The sequence below is a fragment of the Chrysoperla carnea genome, chromosome 2 (assembly GCF_905475395.1).
Source record: "Chrysoperla carnea chromosome 2, inChrCarn1.1, whole genome shotgun sequence".
NCBI classification, from domain to species: domain Eukaryota; kingdom Metazoa; phylum Arthropoda; class Insecta; order Neuroptera; family Chrysopidae; genus Chrysoperla; species Chrysoperla carnea.
The window spans coordinates 65,573,949-65,596,190 of record NC_058338.1 but is presented as its reverse complement, the minus strand read 5'-3'; the positions used below and the strand labels follow the sequence as shown (position 1 = coordinate 65,596,190).

General features: G+C 29.1%; 2 protein-coding genes across 2 annotated transcripts in view; both read left to right on the top strand.

The window, feature by feature from the left end:
- LOC123292846 overlaps positions 1-22,242 on the top strand; it is a 69,249-nt gene that overhangs the window by 34,569 nt on the left and 12,438 nt on the right. The window lies entirely within an intron of this gene.
- LOC123291725 (cuticle protein 65-like) lies at positions 4,499-6,370 on the top strand. The gene is made up of 2 exons (XM_044872117.1): positions 4,499-4,591; positions 5,707-6,370. The coding sequence occupies exons 1-2, from the start codon at positions 4,580-4,582 to the stop codon at positions 6,220-6,222; spliced, it is 528 nt and encodes a 175-aa protein (XP_044728052.1). The 5' UTR covers positions 4,499-4,579; the 3' UTR covers positions 6,223-6,370.

The following is a 22,242-nucleotide window of genomic DNA, read 5'->3' as shown; positions in this document are numbered from 1 at the left end:
TTATCATATACAATTTGTTTCTTGTTAAAATCGTTGGAAATATCAGTTCCAGAACCTTTAGTTTCGAGCGCCTTTGGTCTGAAGTAGGTATCTGTCCAAACTCATTGAATTAAAGATTTTTTTTTATAAAAAACACGGCTAGGTTTCTAATATATTCATACGTTGTGTATGTATAATATAAGGCAATAAAGATATCCTTCAGTGTATAATATAATGATAAAAACATATCTAGTAGACCTAAAAAAAACTTTTTTGGAAAAACTATTAGCTTGATAGTTTGCAATTACTTTTTCCTAAATACATTAGACTACGTTAACCAGTCTTACGTTTCGATATTATATTTATTATAATTTTAGATTCTTATTTATAACTTATAAGCATCTTTTTCTATAATTTTTCTAATAGAATATTTTTAATGTAACAAATTTTTTAGGAATATACAATCTAATTTATTCTAAAATTACATTAAAATTTAATTCCATAGGAAAATTAATTAATTTACTTAAAATTTTAATTTATTCAAAACAATCAGGGATGTGGAGAAAGTTTGTACCCTTATGTGGTATTATTAGTGACTAATAAAAGTAACAATAATAACAAACGCTAGCTGTTTTCCATAACCCGATAATATTAAAAATAACTCACGTGAATTTTCAAAACTTGTTTTACCTCTATATAAGATATTATACAAATGTAAAAAAAAAGGAATTTTTAGAAAAAAATACTTTTCAGGTTTCTTTTTCAAATTGTTTCCCTCGAGAATTTTCTGACAATTACTTGAAGTAATTGTCAGGAAATTTGCCAGGAAGTTTTGTGAAAAAGATCTTGTAATAAGTATAATTAGGTCCTTTAAAATAAAAAATTATGAATTTGAAAAATAAGAAAAGCAATGAGCATAATCAACATTTATGATTTAGTAAAATTCAAGATTCTTGAAATAGTTTTGCTGAAAACCAAAACCAGGACTAAGTCACTACTTGCAGTCAAACTTTTGAGTAATTTTTAATTTGATGGTTCTTTGAAATTTCGCATACATATATAAATTTTGTGAAAATATAAATCATTATATCTAATCTAAATCTTAACTCCAAAACGGCGTAAATAATATACTACAAAATTAAATTTTGGTGGAAGCGACTTGAAAAACATATAAAGCAATAGTGATTTAATTATAGTACAATAAATGAATTTAGAATTTTTGATTCTTACGAAAAAATTGTTTACTGGTTGTATTTGCTTACGGTTTTTTGCATTGGCTTTAGAAAATTATCCTAAAAAAAGTCTTTATATATAAATAGCCCCCGCACCAATGGGGTGAGGGGGGTTTAATATCGTAAAGTAAATCTGATAACTTTAAAATATTTTAAAAAGTTCAAAATGCTGAATTAATCCAAAATTTAAGATAAAGTTAAGACTAAAAAGTCTCGCTTTAAACCATATATCCTTCTTTTAGGATAATTTTCTTAAGTCTATGCAAAAAAAACCGCAAGCCAATCCACCTAACAAACAATTTTTTTGTAAGAAAAGAGTTCGTTTACTATACTATTATACAAATATGGTGGAACTGGATAGCTTTGGAAAATTAAATTGATTTTAAATCGTTCATTGAAGTACGATTCATTACGTATACAAATTATAAACACAAGCTGTTGGCGATCCCTTATATATAATGTATCTGAAAAACTTTACGTTTAAACTTGTTTCTTTAATTGTTTCTTGAAAAACCTTACTTTAAAAAGTTTAAACTTGTTTCTTTAATTTTGTTGTTTGTATACATCTCTTAAACATTAACCTTCGAAAAAATATTCAACTAAATCTACATTATTATCGAAGCAGAGTAAAATTTTTTCCTATACTTGTAATTAGACGTCATTTGAGTGTTTTGTACTAGATTGATTTTAAAACAAACAACATTTTTAATAACTCTGATATAAAAAACATTCATTTAACGATACATAGATTTTACACAAACATGCATGCATACATACAATGCACAGTTTTACATATGTTGTTATGCGAAATTAAATTATGAATTGTCTTATTAAAAATATTAGTAGATATGGTATAATCAATCACATAACATCCATATACAGTCTCTTATCCGTATGCAAAAGTTGTAAGGCAAGTTAGCATAATATTTTGTTTAGTTTTCGCACATTTTTATACCATGTATATATTAAATATATCAAGGTATACTAAGATTAGTCCCAAGTTTGTAACGCTTAAAAATATTGATACTATGAACAAAATTATATATAGGTGTTCAAAATCACCTATTTGGTAGATTTTCGGTTGTCTGTCGATACGAGCTGAAAAACAAAAATAGATATCAAGCTAAAATTGTTAAATGAGCAACATAGGACAAATGATTCTTGGGTCTGTAGGACCTATCTTATAAGAGATACTGTTTACTTCAGTAAATATTGCAATACATGTGTTTTGCAATTCGTAGAATTTACGAGTGTAGGAAAAACTTTTTCAAAAGTTTTCATTTCGTGTATGTAGATAATAGAACCATGAACATCGAGAGAAACGGTTTAAATAAATAGTTGTTTGTAGAGAAATGTAATAACAAAGTCAAAATTAGAGAAAATAAATAGGAAAATTAGACAATGATGAAAATAGTGTCTCTTTATATATTTTGGATGAAGTAGACAAAGTCTATGGCACCATCGCAAATTTGATGGATGTCCTTGACTGAAAAACACGGTAGAAGCTACGACAAGGGAGTAAAATCTGTGATGAACTACTTTGTAGCGATATTTGGAGGAAATTTCATCGAATTATTGGAAATATGGCTTGTAAATCCTGAATAATAAAGCAGAAAAAATTAACAAGATTTAGTTATTCATTTAATTTATTTTCTATGTCATAATCAATGATTTCACGATATAAAGGATGTTACAAATTGAGTCTCTTAACTTTAATTTTTTTTAAACACAAAAAATATAATATAATCTTAATTATATTTATATTAATTGAATATTTAGCATAAGTTTAGCCTAATGGCTGGCTCTGGATCTTCTGTGGCTGTTTATCCGTTCGAGGTAATTTTCTATAACTTATCGCAATTTTGGGGAGTTTGGCTATAACTCGTATAATCGGTATATTTTAGCTTTTAGATGCTCCAACATTCGAGGTTTGTCAACATAGACGCTACTCTTCAGAAAATTCCATAAAAAGAAATCCACTGGCGTATTTTTGCCTGAAGGCACCTGCGATGATACACACGCTTTACTCTCCAATTACAGTTTCCTCGATCTTTAGCACAATTATGCAAATTTTTCGCTCCCCGTGAAAATTAAATTGGCCATAATCTTCCCGTAAAAGTTTATGCATAGTTCTTATAGAATTGTTATTTCTTTACAACAAGTGGGCTGAGTTGCACACATACGAAACTGAAATTGGATCATCCTTTATTTTCTAGGTTTTCAGCATTAGGACAGCCAACTTAGACAACATTTTACTTTTTTGTCCTCACTCCAATCAATTTGCCAAATCAATGAATTTTCGAATTTTCCAAATTTTACCTTCCTCAAAAGTTATGGATATGTATGGCCGACCTTGCGGTACAGGAGACGTTAAAAGGTCGATCTTCACCCATTTGATACCCAGTTGAGACATATTTTTTATGAAATTTTATTGATTTTTGAACATGTCTATCATATTTTTTCTATCGAAAAGTGTTCATGGCTATTTTTAATTTCATTAATTTTTTCCATGAACGGTTTCTTTCAGGCAAGCCTATACCATTATTTTCGTTATAAAATTATCTTACTTCTGATACCAATTTCGATTGGCTAACAGATCGGTGTAGTTACTTATATTGACTTATCTGTTCATACTTGATGAGGTAACTTCACCAATCTGTTAGCTAATCGAAATTAGTCTCAGAAGAAAGATAATTTAATTACGAAATTAATGGTATAGGCTTGCCTGAAAAAACCCGTTCATGAAAAAATTAATTAAATTAAAAATAGTCATTAACACTTTTTGATAGAAAAAGTAAGATAGGCATGTTTAAAAATCAATAAAATTTCATAAAAAATATGTCTCATCTGGTTATCAGATGGGTGAAGATCGTCCTTATACCGTCTCTTAGACCATAGGGATCGTTTATTAAAATTGTAATCTTTATATAGAGGTAAAAAATAAGTAATAGAATCGGGTGTTATGTTCATTTTAACATGTTTTCAAAATAATACACACAATCTAAAAGTTTTCCTTATGAATTTCTTTGTATACCTATTATTGAGTGAGGACACATTATTATATAATCGAGTACAATGAACAAAGATAACATGATATAACTCACTCTTACATTATGTGTGTGTGTTATATTATTATTTTGAACCAGTTTTATGAAATTTTTTTTTTCACAAATAATAAAAAAAAAATACATATCAATTTACAAAATAGTAAGAGCACTTTTTTGGGGGGTGATATGTCGCCTACCATTTTATATATAAATATTGGATTGATTGTGGGTAAGGGCATAACAAAATCGTAAGCAACCAAGTAAATCTTGTGTGTGAATTAAGTGTTTTTTTGGAAAATTTTATAACATAACATTATCAATATGAAATTCATGGTAAGTGAAAATTTGAAAATTTTTTCGCGATCACAACAATCACACAATCTTTAAGTCTTTTTTAAAAATACTAGGAAAGTATACAGACGAAACTAACTCCACTGTTTTAATTTTTTTCAACTTTTTAAAATTTGGCCTTAAGATAGTCCTAAAATAGAATTTTTTTTCGAGATGTGTAGATAGACAGTGTAAAAAACTGCTTTATTATTTCCGACAAATATCACTCATCAGAGCGATAATCACAAAAATAACCCTTTCGTTTTAATTTCTTACTTGAAAATTTTGGATCGGTGTACATATTTTGACGATCTCGACTCTCATCATTCAAGAACGATTTCAATTTTTTTTTTTTTGCGTCGACTTTGTATATTTATGATATACATCGAAACTATTGTGGATCGTAGATATACAGTTCCCCTGGTTTCCCAGACCCGTTCTGCTTACAGTTTTCTAGCCATATCAACTTTAATATGGTTAGAAAACACGAAAGAGTGTAAGGAACCCACTACGGATGCAACTGAGTTTTTGAGTGGCACAATAATCATACCAATCCTTGGAGAAAATAAAATCCTTGGAGAAAATGGCCCTAACATTTAAAAAATTGAATTGAGAAACTTATTCGAGGTTGATTAAAGATTTATAGTTTAAAATTTCTTTTTTACTTATTTTTTCAAAGTCGAAATGGCAAAACTCGTACAGCATTTTTGTATATTTATGATATACTTACATCGAAACTCTCGTGCATCGTACATAAAAATTCTCCTGGTTTCTTAGCCCCGTTCTGGATACAGTTTTCTAACTGTCATCAGGTATAACCTGGTTAGAAAACACGAAAGAAGATAAGACACTCATCACAGGCCCAACTGTGTTTGTAAGTGCCATAATAATCACGCCGATCGGCTAAAAATCCTTAGATAAATAGACACTAACTTTTAAAAAAATCGAATTGAGAAACTTTTTTGAAGTTGGTTAAAGATTTATAGTTCAAAATTTTCTCTGAAAATAAAAATCGTAGTTATGAGAGATACTCAAAAAAGATTGTATAAATTGCTCGAAGTTTCAAGTCGATTCGAAGTTTCAAAGCTCCTACAGTATTGTTTTTTTTTTCTTTTTAGGTATGTTTGATCTTTGCTTTAATTGCAACCGTATATGGACAAAATGAATCAAAGAAAACAGAAAAACGTGGAATCTATGGTGGATTAGGTTATGGATATGGTGGATTAGGTTTAGGTAGCTTAGGCTATGGACATGGATACGCTGCTGCACCATCATTATTAGCTGCTCCATCTCTATCATATGGCCATGCTGCTATTGCTGCACCAGCTTTAAGTTATGCATCTGCACCATTGAGTATTGCACATGCTCCAGCATATGCAAGTATCTCTCATGCACCTGCATTAAGCATTGCACATGCCCCAGCAATCAGTTACGCATCAGCACCAATCTACTCCAAAGCAATTGCCGCTCCAGCAATCAGTTATGCATCAGCTCCAATCTACTCAAAAACAATTTCTGCCGCTCCAGCTATTTCCTACGGCCATGGCTTAGGATATGGTTTGAGTCATGGTTATGGTTTGGGATTAGGTTATGGACATGGATTAGGTTATGGACATGGATTAGCATATCATTAGGGATTTAATGTTAAAATTAATGTTAAAATTTTTTCCATTGAAGAGATCTCTCTAAAATAATGTTCATAATATTTATTAAATGTAATTATTTTTGTACATCAAAATTTTGCACATTCCGAATCCATAAATAAAAATTATTTTTTATAAATTAAATGTTTCATTTATAATCAAATCCCGTTTACAATATCCATTAAGATATTGCATTTATATTTATTCAAAGATGTGTTAAAAATTTAACCCAAAGTTAAGGAGGTAACAACAGTTATGAAAATTGATCTAAAAACAAACTTAAGAAAATATAATCACAAAATGATCTAATTATAGATCATTTTTACAACTCCGTACGTCCTTCGATTTATTCACGTATATACAATAACTAAATTTACACGGCGTATAGACAATTTCCTATGTAGGTACGTTGATTTACCTCTATAAAACATTATCATAACAGAACTGAGTTTGTTGTTGTTAACTGTGTATGTTAACTGAACTAAAAAAAAATTGTAGGGAAAATTTAGTAAGAAATGTTGTAAATTTAGGTTGAAAAGCAGTTTAAAACAAGTGAAAACAAACAACTGACTGAGTTAATTGTTGAAATACCCTGTACAGTTATGTACATAGCCCTCATAATTATGGTGGAAAACGAATTATAGGAAAGTATTTTCTAGAATCTTTTTGTCTTTCGAGAATCTTTCACAAGACCACTAATTGAAGCTACCTACAAATTTTTAACACTTTTACACTTTTGGAGAAAATGGACACATAATTTTTATCCTTATTTGCGCTCTCATGTGTAAACAGTGATGTTTCAAACGAAAGTTATATATTTTTTTTAAAAGGAACATTTTTTTACATTTATATTTTTGTTCTATCTCTAATGCTTTACAATGTAGGTCCTACAGATTCAAGACCTTGATCTATGTTGTTCATTTCTCCATTTTTTACATCCTGTTTTTAAGTTATTGTGATGAATTATGGACAGAAAAACGGACGGACAATCGGAAATGGATTCTTTAGGTGGTTTTATGAACACCTATACCAAAATTTTGTTCGCAGTATCAATATTTTTAGGAGTTATAAACTTGGAACTAAACTTAGCATATCTTGATATATATGAACTCTTAACGAACTTCTCGACACAAATGTTTTATTATATTTCAATGGTTATTTTTCTATAATTCTCGTATGAATAAAATTAAAAAGGGTACATTCATTTAAAAAATGATAAAAAACTACTTTATTTTTTACTTTTATTTTCATTCACTTTTGATGAAGTACAAATGATTGATAAGAAAGGCATTTATAAGAAAATAAATATGATTTTTGGTATATAAAAAGTGTAATTCTTAGAATAACTTCTTCTAAATTATTACGTATTATTTCCATTTTCAAGATTATTAACTAGATATCGAAATATTTAACTTATAAGTTAGTTTAATTTTAGATTCTTACCTAATGCATCAATAAATCTTCAAAACTCGATTGTAAATTTATTTTTAAATTTGTTTATTTCTAAATTTGTTGACATTACGATTTCCTCCCTCCCAGTTCATAATTTTTATTGATTATAAAAGTAGGTTTTTTTACCAAAGAATAACCACTTAAATAAATAACGATATTTTGCAGTTTTAAAATACCCTTAAAAAATGAAATGCAATAATTATAATACAAAAATTTATTGTGTTTTTTTTTACAATATTAAAAAAATATAAACAATTATTTTTAATTATACAATGTTAAAAACCATATAAATTTTATAAAAATATATAAATAACGCCTTTTTAATTTCTCGTATTTGAGGATCACAGGTACAATGGTATTACATCTCATTTCGAACGATAATTCATTCATCCAATTATTTGTTTTACAACATTTGCTTTAAAATGTGATCAATTAAAACTTTTTTTATGTACAAAATAAATATATCTAAAGTATTATTACACATCCGTTGAAAATTTAAAATTAAATGAAGAAACCAGAAAATTTTTTTCGAATACTAATGTTTCTTCAAAGTTTTTCCTATTTCTGGAGAAAAATTTTGAAGCAATTCGTATAGAAGTTACTTATTTAATGTTTCATATTGTTCGGAAATCTATCAACAACAAGCAATGGAAAAAATACATAATAGATACATAAGGAAATGAAAAGGTAGTGGAAAAGTAAGACGTGTATTCTTGAATAAAGATATTACAGAAATAAAAAAATGGCAAATTCCTTAACAAAAACAAAGATCTTTCCAGGGAAAGATTCTCAATCATAAAGTAATTAAGATTATAGAAGTATGCAAATCTCAGTTATAAAGGTTCTGGCATGAAAACGATTTCCTTAAAAAGCTCTGCCTCAAAATGATTTCCTCAAAAAGCTCAAGAACCTTGTAGACACTTTCCAGGGTTCAAATATTAATCCATAGTTTCTTTTTTTTAACCAGCTTAGTTTCTCACAGTCATGATGAAATATCGAAAGTCGTAAATATCGAAAGTTTCGGAGGTCTTAATGAGTTATAAAACTTTTTTCAATGATTTGAATATTTCGAGAAAGATAAATATTAGATATAGATCTACAGCAAAACTTACGATTACAAAAATTTTCTTCGTTATATATAAAAACGATGAATTTATTTTATTCCGCACATTTTTAGACCGTCATTTAGTAGTCATTAGTCGTCATTGTAGCTATTTTTCGTCATAGTATTTTTTTTTTGCCGACTAATGGCACGATAAGCTTTAAATTCAGGGTAAATCATGGAATTTGATAAAGAAAAAAGGAGAAAGATCTCGCGAATCGACAGGAAAACAGGCTAGAGATTCAAACATATATATACCTATAATTACATATATAGATCAATGTTATTCAATTTTCAAAGAAGTTCTATTATCTAAATTTAAGGGTGGAAATGTAATAAGCTTTTTATCAGATATGTATATTTATATCTACAGAAAGTGCTATAAATTTAACCCCTAGATATAACGCGAGCATTTACTTCGTAAAAAATTTAAGAAAAGGAGCGACAGTAGTCAAGGTACTCTGGGTAAGAACTACGTTTCCTTCGCTATAAATTATGTGTTTTTAATTTAAAAAATCAATTTACGTGAGCACTCTAACCACAAGACAATATCTTTGTTGAGAATACTATTAGAGAACACGATAAGGAACATAGTTCCAAAAATCATTTGTATTCAAATCAATTTATTTAAGAAATACTATAGTTTACAATTTAACCACCTCTTTAAATTACATGTCCTCGAAGAATCTGTTTTTTGGAATAACTTATATATGACATATTACTAAATTTTTGTTACAGTTAATGATAACAAATATTTTGATGAAAGTAATCTTGTAAATCAATAAATTTATGGGTGACACCCTATAGGAGGGTGTGTAGAAAACGCCCATTCCAGTTATGATGTAACAACTACTATGAGATAATAACTGGTTTTTTAATAGACAGATCGCCAAGATGTTGCTTTATATAGACAGTCACACCGCTGTCTGCACTTACTAGTTTCTCTAACATTCAACGAAACAACTACATTAATAATTTATTCAATAAAAATAATTAAGATGAATTCTTCATTTTAAATTAAGTTATCTCGCTATCGCTTGTTAAACTAAAGCATTATTTATACGCCGCGTGCTGAATCAAGTCTTGGTAACTAGAAGTTTAACCAACGAAAAGCGTACAAACACATAAATGACGTTAAAATTTGCTCTAGAATTGAGCTCAATAGTCACTCAAATCCCAAAAACTGTTGAGGCAGCATTATGCTTATTAACATTTTTACAATTTAACGATTTTTAAAAACAATTTACGATAAGGAAGAAGAATTATATTTAAAAAAATTTTAAAGTTTCTTGTTTAAAAGTTGAGTGAATAAGAAAAGCTGGTATTCGCAACACGCTTCTTACTCCCTAAAATAACTGGTATCTATATTTTTTAGTTGAATATCTAATCAAAGTTTTTCATTTTCAATCTAGATACGGGTTTTCTGATGTCGAATTGGCCATATAAAAATATAAAACTACACTTGATACTATGACAAAATTTGAAAGTGAAATTAAAATTGATTAAAAAATGAAGAAGTTATAAGTTACACACCTCCTTTTCGCAAAACAAAGTTTTATTCTTATTAGTTCTCTACGGCGATACCCACGTATGACGTTACTAGTGGGTATCTTTCTCATTGTTTAATTAGGAATTTTAAACGTTCATATCTTGCATACTAGTTAAGATTTTAAAAAACCAACTTCACCTTTTCATTCGTGAAGTCAGAATTCTTCATCTGAAGTGAAAAAAAAATTAGTCCGATCCCTTATTCTAGAAAATGCATGCTATAAATTTGGATCTCCAACTTCAATAAAGGATATTAAGAAAAGAAAAAAAAGATATCCGCCGAGTATGTCATTGCAGTACGTCATTGCGTCTATACTTGGTGGAAGCAGAAAGTTTACCGAACAATTTAAACGAATATAAAATAAGTAACATCCCAAATATTAAACAAATTTTATATTTTATAAATAAAAAAATATGACACATTAGACAGACTAGCACCAAACATACAATATGCCCAAACATTTCATTCTAATTTTTGTCAATACGTTTTATGTATGGTGGCTCCAAAGATATGTTTGGTGGATGAATACTAGATGGTATATGCCCATTTGGAACAATTGGTATATGTTGATGTTGTATTGGTACTAATCCGCCTTGTGCCGGTATCAAGTGAGGCGGTTGATTTGGTATCAAGTGTGGCGGGTGATTTGGGATTAAATGTGGCGGATGGTTTTGTAAAGTCGGTACCAGTTGTCCATTTGAAACAATGTTTGGTAAAATTGGTCCATTTGGTCCTGTGGGAAATGGCCACAAACCTTGTGGAATATTTTGAATGAATGGCACTTTTGGGAATGTGGCACTATATGATGATTCAACAGCATTTCCTGGGAAAATTTTTACTCCGTTTGGAGGTGGTAACGGTAATGGTAATAAATTAGTTCTTGGAATTAAATTAGGTGAACCTGCGGGAGCTACAGTTAAAGTTGTACCAACTGGAATATTTGTTTGCAATACAGGTCGTAAAATGGGATTTACAGGATTAAGTGTAATCGATGGTACTCTTACTACTGGAGGTTGAACTGGTTGAGTAGGGAATACTGGCTGTGGAGGTAAGGGTAGAGCAGGGCGTAAAGCAGGTTGTATTGGAATTCCATTAGGTACAGGATGTAAATGAATTGGTGGAGGATTTGGTTGCACGGGTATTAAGTGATTAGGAACTGGTTGTAAATGAAATTGTGGAACTTGTTGAAGAGGAAAACCATTTGGTACCGGATGTAAATGTAATGTGGGTTGTGGTTGAACAGGGACTAGATTAGGGAATGGTTGCAAAGAATATATTGGCGGTTGTGGTTGTATCGGTTGCACCGGGAATGCATTTGCTACAATTGGTGGGCTCGGCTGAGGCCTTGGCTGTGGCTGTGGTTGTTGTTGTATTATAACTGTAGGAGGAGGTGCAGGTTGAGACAAAACCACCGGTGGTTGTGGAAATACTGGCTGTACTGGTCGTACTTGGACAGTTGGATTTTGTGGTGGATTTACTTGTACCGTTGGATTTTGTCCAGATCCATCTGTCTGAATTATAATATCTGGCCGGCTTGCTGGAGCTTGTGCTGTATTCACTATTGGTCTAGGTACCTCAGGTTCTGGAGGTTGTGGTGGAGGAACTGATGGTGTATCAATTGGGTGTACTTCAACCGGCGGTTGTGGTGGGCCATAATGAGTTGACGGGCGTGCTGCAGATTGTGGTCGTTGTTCTGGGAAGTAGCTGTATGGAGGTTTATTTACTGATCCAGTTGGTGGTAAATATCGTGAAGATGATGGTTTTTGATAGCCAACAAAATAACGGAATCCCATTGGATGAACACCATAATGTTTAATTATTCCTGGATAGACACTAGTTTGACCTTGTAAACCACGTTTTAATTTTAATTTGGCACGAAGTAATCGACGTTGTTGATCTAAATGGTAAGCAGCAATACGATTTGCTAATATATCATTATAATTACTTTGTTCTAAATGTTGTAAACGCTGTTTTAATAATTCTCGACGTTGTTCTAATGCTAAAGTTTGTTCTTGTCTTGTGGATAATGCTGTTGATGAAATTGCGGTGCAGGTGAATAGCACAATCTGCAAAAAAAATTAATTTGTATTTTTAATTTATAGAATGTTTTTGGTAAAGAAAAAACTAGTAAAAAGTAGCAATTGGTTTATTTTACTGGTTAAATACAATGCTATTATTAGAAAATAGGTCATTGTTAATTAACGGAAGAAATTACAGTACGCTTTTAATCCCTAATAGAAATTTTCCAAGAAAAATACGTGATTAGTATTATCGTTTTAAATTTCAAATGATATTTCAAAATACACGAAAATTGTGTTAAGTGTTTAAGTTTAATTAAGTTAATTTTTGTAATTTGTACTGAATAGAAGAAAATGTTAAATCCTAATTAAGGGGTTATATTCAGTTTCGAGCGCATAAAGAATTTTTGTGAGTTTTTTTTTTTTTTGGAACACTATTTATTGTACATAAATATAAAAAAGTATACATATAGGATATTTCGCCGTTTCGGAGGAATCTTGCTCAGCGCCTTTGAAAACGCTGTTTCGAGAAAAACGCGGTTAAAGTTTCAAAAGATGGTTACACTCAGTTAAATTTTTTTTAATGCGTATATCTTTGTAAATATTACTCGGATCAACTTCAAAGCTTCAGAGAATATACTTAAATATATGTACATTCCGGAAATATAAATCGATTTTTTGAAAATTCTAACATTCGATATATAACCCCTTAAAAGAAGGTAAGACTGATACCTCCATCCTCCATTTTTATGGGAACTAACAAATAGTACAATGAACTCCACAATCTTGTTAATTTGACGATTACTGATATTTGGGATTGAAATTTTTATTAAAATGTCAAACCAAAATAAATATTTGTTCACCGTGAACTAAACTGGATTTATTAAATTTTAAATCCACCTAAACGACAAAAAATTGTGTTTCCGTAAAAAAAACAATTGCGAAAAATTCTAGAGGGTAAAATTGTGAAAAAATTCTAAAGGGTTATAAAAGATTTTTTATTAGACTCCAAAAATCATTTCCTTGACACTGTCTTAGTCTGCATACAAATTTTCAATTTTCGTTTCTCTATTAACTTTCGATACAGAGCATAAGTCTATATTTATTATAACACTCAAAGCGATTCCAAATACGAATTTTTCCGCAATTTTTTAAACAACAGATATGTCCACGAATTTAAAATTTTAATTTTACAAGCAACTTAAAACTTCCGAAAATTTTTGTTCCTGACACATCGAATATCCATATGACGAAAATTTTATGAATTTCTGTACACGTTATGAAAAATTTGCATTCTCAATATGATATAAAAACACTAGTTAAAAATTGGTACCAATTTGGATCAGAGAAATTTTCTAATTTGTCTAATCAGTTCAGAACTACTTTCGAATTACTTCGAAAACGTAGTTAAAGGTCAAGCCGTTTTACTTAATTGTTTGTTAATTAGATTTGTGATCATTTCGATTTAAAATATGCGTGAGATAAAAGTCACAGCAGCAATATAATTTTTTTTTTTCAATTTCATTCATAAATAAATAGATATTTAATTTATTTACGAATATAAAATTTATTTCCGGGTAAAAAATATAAATTTAAATAATTATTTTATTATCTAAAATAAGATTGCGGTTAATGGATCACTCATACGTATTGAATATTTAAATTTTATTTTATTTATTATTATTTTTCAATTTCACTATTTTTTATTTTTTTTTATTTTAACATTGAATTAATTTGCATGTATTGATTATTAATTATATTTGATTTGATGATAAAATCAAATTTAATTATCCGCATTATTCAATATTTTCATTATCCTCAAGAAAACTATGTCTCTTGTATTATTTTTAAACTAGCTGACCCGGCAAACTTCATACCACTATAGTATAATATAAATATTTATTATCTATGCTTCGTACCACCTAACAGTCGATTCTTTATTTTTATTATTTTTTAAATACCTTCCAGATTTTTTTTCTGTAAAGGGAAAAAGTACATGGGCTAGCTTTAATAGTTATGATTAATAAACATACAACAGCAAATACTATTACAAACCTTAAAAATTTCCCCGAACTACTTTTGTTGCTCCAAATGAAGTCATTTAAAAGCAGTCATTGTATTGTTTTGCTTTCTCGGAACCTCTCTACTAACATTTAAACTGTATGGTACGGTAAATTAAAATTCAAATTGACTTTTAATTATTATTACGAATCTTCTGTATGGGAATATAGAAAAGTGTTGTTTTTTTACACTTTTTCAGGCAATTTTTAAAATTTTTCTCTCTGTAAGAACCGATCCTCTTACTTCAAGGAATATTATAAAAAAAGAATTACCGAAATCGGCTGCTCTAGAGATTTGCGCTTAGCAACACATTCAGCGATTCATTTTTATATTTCAGATATAGTGTATGAATTACGGGAAAGTCTTAAATAGTGATCCCTCAGGGTAAAATGATCCCTCGTTGTTTTAAGTAAACCATTAAAGCCATATAGTATATTTATCGATAGATGGCTTCCGCGTGATCAAATTAATCGTTCTACAAAGACTTATGACGATGTATAAGCTAATTTGTGTGTTATAGCTAAAATATTAATTTTGCTGCTTATATGATTTAATCTCAACGTAAAATTTCTTTTTTATGTGAGTTTTTGCCGGCTGGTTGTTTTACTGTTGGCTTCTGTTAACTTTTAATAGTTTTATATTTTGATGGGTGTACCTATACTTAATTTTAAGGTCAGTTTTTATGCGGATATTCAAATTTGTCGTTACGGGTAAAGTAATCCCCTTTATATACGTTAAAATGATCCCTATTTTGTGTGTAAAATTATAATAGATAAAATGATCTCCCATCATGTGGCGGGTCGGGTCTTGAAAGTGATAATTTAGATGATTTTACAAGTGATTTTGTTTTTCATACTAATCGTTGATGCAATGTAAAAGAACAGTGAATATTTTATATGAACTGTTTAGTAAAAAATGCAATGAGATCATTTTACTAACTATTCTTACAATAAGGTCGGTCAAAACGATCCCTTTTGAGAAATATTGAATTATTCTAAAAATTTGAACCGAAATAAATTGACATGCCAATCTTTGAACACTTGAATAAAGAAACCAAAAACATGTCGAAATTTCGAAGTTGTACCTATATACATACATATCTCGAATAGTTTGGCTATAAATTACATTATTTCTTAGGAAGATCATTATAGGACAACTTTCTCTAAGACTATCAAAATATTATAAATCAAACGGATTTATTAGACTTATAAATCGAAACCTCAATTTTGGCACATTTTTCTCGCACATGTAACTTAGTTCATGCTAGTAGGCTCAAGGTAAACTTTAATCTTTCCTATTTTTATATCACTCAAAATATCCATGAAAAGGGTCAAAAAAATTTTTGTATTCCGACATTTTTCAATTCGGAAAAATTCGATTATTCACAGTTTCGATCTTAGTTTTCACAAATTCACAAAATAATCTCATCACATAAACACAATTTATAAAACCAAAATCACTTTTCGATAATGCACTTTTAATAAACACATTTAATTTTTTTTTTTAATTATTTAGAAAATTATTTAGAAAAATCTATGAAAACTTGACTGATATTCTCGAATACAAACTTACCAATGAAAGAAATGGTGTCATCTTTACATTGATGTAAACCACCCTAATTTGTATATAATTAATTAATGATACCGCGTCTACAACTGCTATTTAATTAAATTAATTATTGACCACATAGAACAAACAATGTTAAATGTTTAATCGTTTATGTGATCAGAACATTAGTAACGTTCAAACTTATATCTGTTCTGATTTTTAACGATACGTGCTTAAAATTTTAAAAGAGTTTTTAAAATTGAATAGTGTGTAAATAAATATTTTAACGTGGTCGTCTACGCTTACTGCCGTCTGTTGTGAATACAATTAAATTTTTATTTGTTTTTTATAAATCAGTTTTGTTTTTACGCATTTTCGCGAGTACAATTTTATACAAGGGATGTCAAAATTATAGGTATATTTTACATTCGAAAATCGTGACAATTTTCAAATTCTTGCAAAACTGAAAGTACCCCGCAATATAAGATAGGAAAATGGCTTTCTGTAAAAACTTTTCTTAGGTTAGGTTAGGTTATATTGGCTGTCCACGAAGGACACACTTAGGCTGTAGAGCCCATTGTGATACCATATATGTGTTTAACCACCTTTCCGCTGATAATTTCATTTATCAGCTCCTCAATTTTAGAGGGTGAGATGGGCACTACACCAGCTCATCACATATATTAATTAAATTAAATTTGTTGCGACGGCGGGAATCGAACACGCTACCCTAAGCATACCGCGGACGGAATTGGTTACGCCTTAACCAACTGAGCTAATATAGCGAAACTGTTCCTAACCCACCCTAAAATGTTCTTTGGATCATTGTGATCAAAAGCTCTTAGAGCCAAAAAATTTTTTGGAGGGTAATTTTCGAGCTACGGGCAATCAAAGCTACACATACATTATAGTTATATAGTCCGTAGCTCGAAAACTAATTGTTCAAAACTTTTGTGGCCGCGGGATGGTTTGAAAAAGTTCCACAGAAAGCCGTTTTCATCGTCATATAGGTAAGTACAATAAATATATGTGCAGCTTTGATTATCCGTAGCTCGAAAACTGCTCATTAAAAATTTTTGTGGCCGTGAGAGCTTTTGATCACAGTGATCCAAAGAATATTTTAGGGTGGGTTAGAAAAAGTTTCACAGAAAGCCATCTTCCCATCTAATATTGCGGGGTCCAAATTTTTGGAAAATTTAAATTTTAGGCTTCCAGGTGTTCGGTGCGTAAAAGAAAGCATAATTTGGTGTTAGGCTTGGTAAAATCCGTCATTGAGCATAAATAATTTTCGCATGGAAAATTTATACAGGATCTCGTTTAAAAAAAAAAAAACGTACGTTAAACGCTTTTTCTAATTTTCCAGGGGGTTGCATTATTTCGAGTCGATTGGTGAAATTTTGAGTGGAGTGGTTATTTTGTCGCACTCTCTTAACATTTAACAATCAAGCACTTAAAATGTAACTTGTTGAGTAAGCTTTACACTACAAATAAAAATTTTATGCATAGTTCAAACCTGATTTTTTGATAAACTTTTTCAGGGATAAAAATTTTAAAAATCAAATTGATATTGCGTTTTATCAAATTTTACAAATTTTTACTCGAAAACTGGAGGGTTTTGAGAAAAATGTCTTAAAGGCCCTTGTTCATTTTGACCCCTTCGGTCAGTATTATTTATTTGTTTAATTAGTTTTATCAATAGCCTACAGGGTACGCAGCGGCAACCTGTACTTTTACGTTCAGGAACATTTTTGAAAACGAGATGCCAAATTTTCCATCCAAGAATTATTCTTGCGCTCAATGACGGATTTTACCGGATTTATATTGCATCTTCAACTGCACCTCATTCGAATTGCTGGAACCCTTAATCTCTCATCCCACATAAGGGTGATCGTGAATTTCTAAGAGTGAAAATATCAACAAATAGAATCGGTACTTAAGTATACCTAGGGAATTTCGAGTGAAAGAGTTCTTGTTAATGTTTAATTTTATACGTGAAAGTCAGTTTTCCACTTTAAAATAACGTGACCTTAGTGCAACCTTGTCCAAAAATTTTGGATGATAGTTTCTTTTTATCATAACCCAATCAAATTATAGATTCTGTTCATTATCTGAATGTTCGTACGGTTTATTTCTTGAAAATTATTATAAACGTATGGATAAATTTATTAAAAAATCACATTATTGTACAATCATTTTGATTTTTCTACAATAATAAATCAAAAAATAACAATAATTACGTTCATATATGGTATTACGCCATATTTTATTCAGTAAGAATATGATGCACGTAATTTTTAATTATTGTAGTAAATTAATATAAATATATATATATATATATATATATATATATATATATATATATATATATATATATATATATATATATATATATATATATATAAAATCAATATCAATTATTTATTTTATAGATGATACCACCGATAACACCATATATACACGGAAAGTGAAAACTTTCATGATAAAATATTTGTTTCATTATTTCATTCTACAAATATTTTACTAAAATAATTAATTATTTTACACCATATTTGTAACTCTTCGCAGTAGGTTACGGTTAAATTTTTAGTTCCTGTAAGAAAATCGTACGTTAAGATTAAAAAATTAGTTTTAACAATATAAAAGCCTTAAAAAATGACTTGTGAAATAAAAACTTAATTCGTAAATTTTATTATTGAAAACTTTTCTATCATACCTTCTATATTTGATGCCGATAATCGGTAGAAAGAATTTTAAAATTTAGTGTTTAGTTAATTTCATTATGAAATCAAAAGTTTTTTTTATAAAATAATCTTTTAGGCCGTGAGACATCACGGTTTTTTTTAAATGATGAATACATACTTGAAAATTCGTGAAAATAGCTTCCTTTTGCCGAGTCTACCAAACTTGCCTCTACAATTTTTTTTCGAAAAGGCTGCGTTTTCAAATAAGCATTTTTGAAGTCAAATTAGAGTTATCGTTTTGAAAAAACGCGGCTGGGAATTTTGGTAGACTCATTAAAAGGAAGCCACTCACGAAGATTCAAGTAAGTATTTATCGTTTTAAAAAACCCATGTTGTCCCACGTCTATTTGCTATTATTTTTTATCAAAAATTTTCAACCCACCTTTAAATTTTGGTATTTTTTGTTTTAATCTCGTTTATGTTTGTAATTCAATGGCTGTACCTGTTTATTTTCCAGCGCTTCCACCAAATGTCACATACACTTAGGGTGTCTTTGTGACATCAACTAATTACTAATTCATCATATATATCTACTAAATACAAAATATTTGTTTTTAATTTTCTCTTTATACATCTACTAATTACTAATTCTTTGTTATACCATGTATATATGAAGTATATTAAGGTATACTAAGTTTAGTCCCAAGCTCTTAACGCTTAAAAATATTGATGCCACGAACAAAACTTTGTTATAGATAATAGGTATTCATAAAATTATCTAAAGAGTCCATTTCGGTGGTCCATCTGTCTGTCTGTCCGTCTACCTGTCTGTGGACACGATAACTTTAAAACGAAAATATATATCAAGCTGAAATTTGTATAGCCTGCTAAAGACGTAATAAGTGAGGTCGAGTTCGTAAATGAACAACCTAGGTCAATTGGGTGTTGGATCCAGATGGGTCCCAATCTTTTAAACCGATAGAACAAAAGTTTAATTCCTTTTAAAAAAATAAACAACTATTGTTTGAAAAATTTGTTTTCCAAAAAAGTGGTCTTGTGAAATATTCTTGAAAAACGAAATTCTGGAAAAAGCTTTCTAAATAAATGGCGATCGAAAAGCCACCATAATTGTCTTATCTTTAAAACACTCTTAATTTAAAAAAAAAAATGCAAGCATTGGCATTAAACACTTGACATGGTACAGGGTTTTTCAACAATTAACTCAGTCAATTGTTTGTTTTCACTTGTTAATCTTCTTTTTATAAATCTTCTAATTAACAATGCAAATAATATTCCAATTTACAACAGTCATTAGAATATTGAAATAAAATATTGTAATGGTAAATTTATCTTAAAATGACTAATTAGTGCAAATGGTCTTGATAAAAAGAAATGTTCAGATTTATACTCAAGTTTTGATCGTTGATTTTTTATCAACATTTTAAACTGTAACATGTATATAATTTTTAAGTAAACAGGATATTTAAGTAAAAACTTATGTAATTCGTTGATATTAAATCTACTTTTTCTCATTTGAAAACTCAATAAAAACTTAATGAATAAATCAAACAAAATGAAAAAGTGTCATAATAAAAAATTAAAACAGATAACTTATTGAGTGCATTGAACACGGACATAGATTCTTTTATATTTTTTATTATTAGTTACAAGTTAATCTATTTTAGTTGATAATAAAGTAAAAATAGTAGAATTTCAGTATTTCGAAACATCCAGTAAACAAATAACATTTTTCGACTACCCTTTTCAAATCGCTGCCTATACCTGTACAATTACTAAAATTTATATATTTACATACATGTACATGCATTTTTGTATAAATCCCTGAATAGTCTGAACAAATAAATCCAGTAATCCATTTTATTGAGTCAGTATTATCGAGACTCTAGTATCTATGTTACCATAAAATAAACATATGAAATCAATAGTTTATACAAATACTTCAATCTAAGAAAAATCGATAAATCTAGAATTGTATACGAGTCTACGAATATTGACATCTTTTAACCGTAGAAATTTAAAAAGGAATGTCACACGGACAATATATTCAATTTTTACACAGAAGTCGGGGCTCTTGTCCTTTGTGAGTGACACAAATTATGCTTAATCTCTTCGTGTCTATATATTATTTGTATGTTTTGAACAGAAGTGACGGAGTTGCTTACGTCCTAGATCGGATATCTATAGAATCCGGATTCGAGTCCCGGCTTCTGTGAAATTTTTTTGTTTATTTCTATTTGCGAAAATGAAAATATGTGCTGTGCGCTTTCATTGAAGTGTACAGTCTCACTCTCATATGTTAAATGGTATAATAAGTTGAGATAACAAAAGCTATTAAAAATATCATGTTTGAGGGGTAAAAGTATACAAAATTTGGAAATAAATGTCAAAATTTAGTTTCAATGTTTGGATTAAATTTTACGTAACAAAACAAAATTGACTATCTAACTCCGAATTAACAACTTTTGTATTTGGTGTAAATAAAATTTCATTTTTCTTATATGCTTGATTGCTAAAAATACTCATTTTTATCAATCAAGCGTTAAATTTTACTAAATGTATAATCTCCAATTCCATTGATTGGAATACACCTCTAGTAATATTACTCTTGTAAGTGGGCGGAAAATCTCTTATACGTAGCTCGAAAAGTTTTTGATCATGCGGACAAGCGTTAACATTAAATAAAAACGTGTATTCGTTGTCCGCAAAACTTAAAAATTTGCTTTAGTTAGTCGCGAAAATAAACGAATTTTTCATTTGTTATTTGTCATTTCTTACTTTTTCTTGTAACCTTCTTAGTCAATATCTAGCTTACTCGCGGGATCGAAACTTCCCAAAGAAAATGAAATAAAACGCCTCACTAAACAGAATTGTTTGTGGAGGAAAAAGTTGTTAGATTGAGAGTATCTCGATACAATGTTAATTGAAGACTAGATCAATCTTGGGTTCCAGACGTGCTCAATAATATCCACCTAGACTTGACAATATATTCACCCGGTTGTATCGTAGATTAAAAATTATAATATATAATCGATCAACACATAGTTTTACTTATAATATTATAGGTAACATATAGGTGTACATTAAACTGACTAGGTACACATTTTTCACAAGGAAGCCATGTTAGGACAGACATTGTAATGGCTTTTAGACTATAAAATATACTCAAGTACAATAAATTATTATTAATAGACACGTTCCCAGAATATTGATTAAAACAATATAAATTTATAAATAAATATAAAATAATAAAATTCTAATATAAAACCTCAATTGAATTCATTCACTTAAAACAAAATTAAATTAAACAACAAAAAACTTTCTTCTTTTTTATTAAAAAAAAAAATCAATTAATATTCTAAACATTAAATATATTAAAGTTTTTTTTTCGGTGTCATAATTAATTAATGATTATTTTAATTAAATAGATATTAAATTAATAAAATGCTTATTCGATATTTTCGAAACAATTATTTGTATTCTTATTCTTTAAAAAATTCGATTCGATTAATATATTTTATGTAATTAGTCGAAAGTACTTTATGTTATTTAAAAATAATTATCATTGAATATAATTATTTA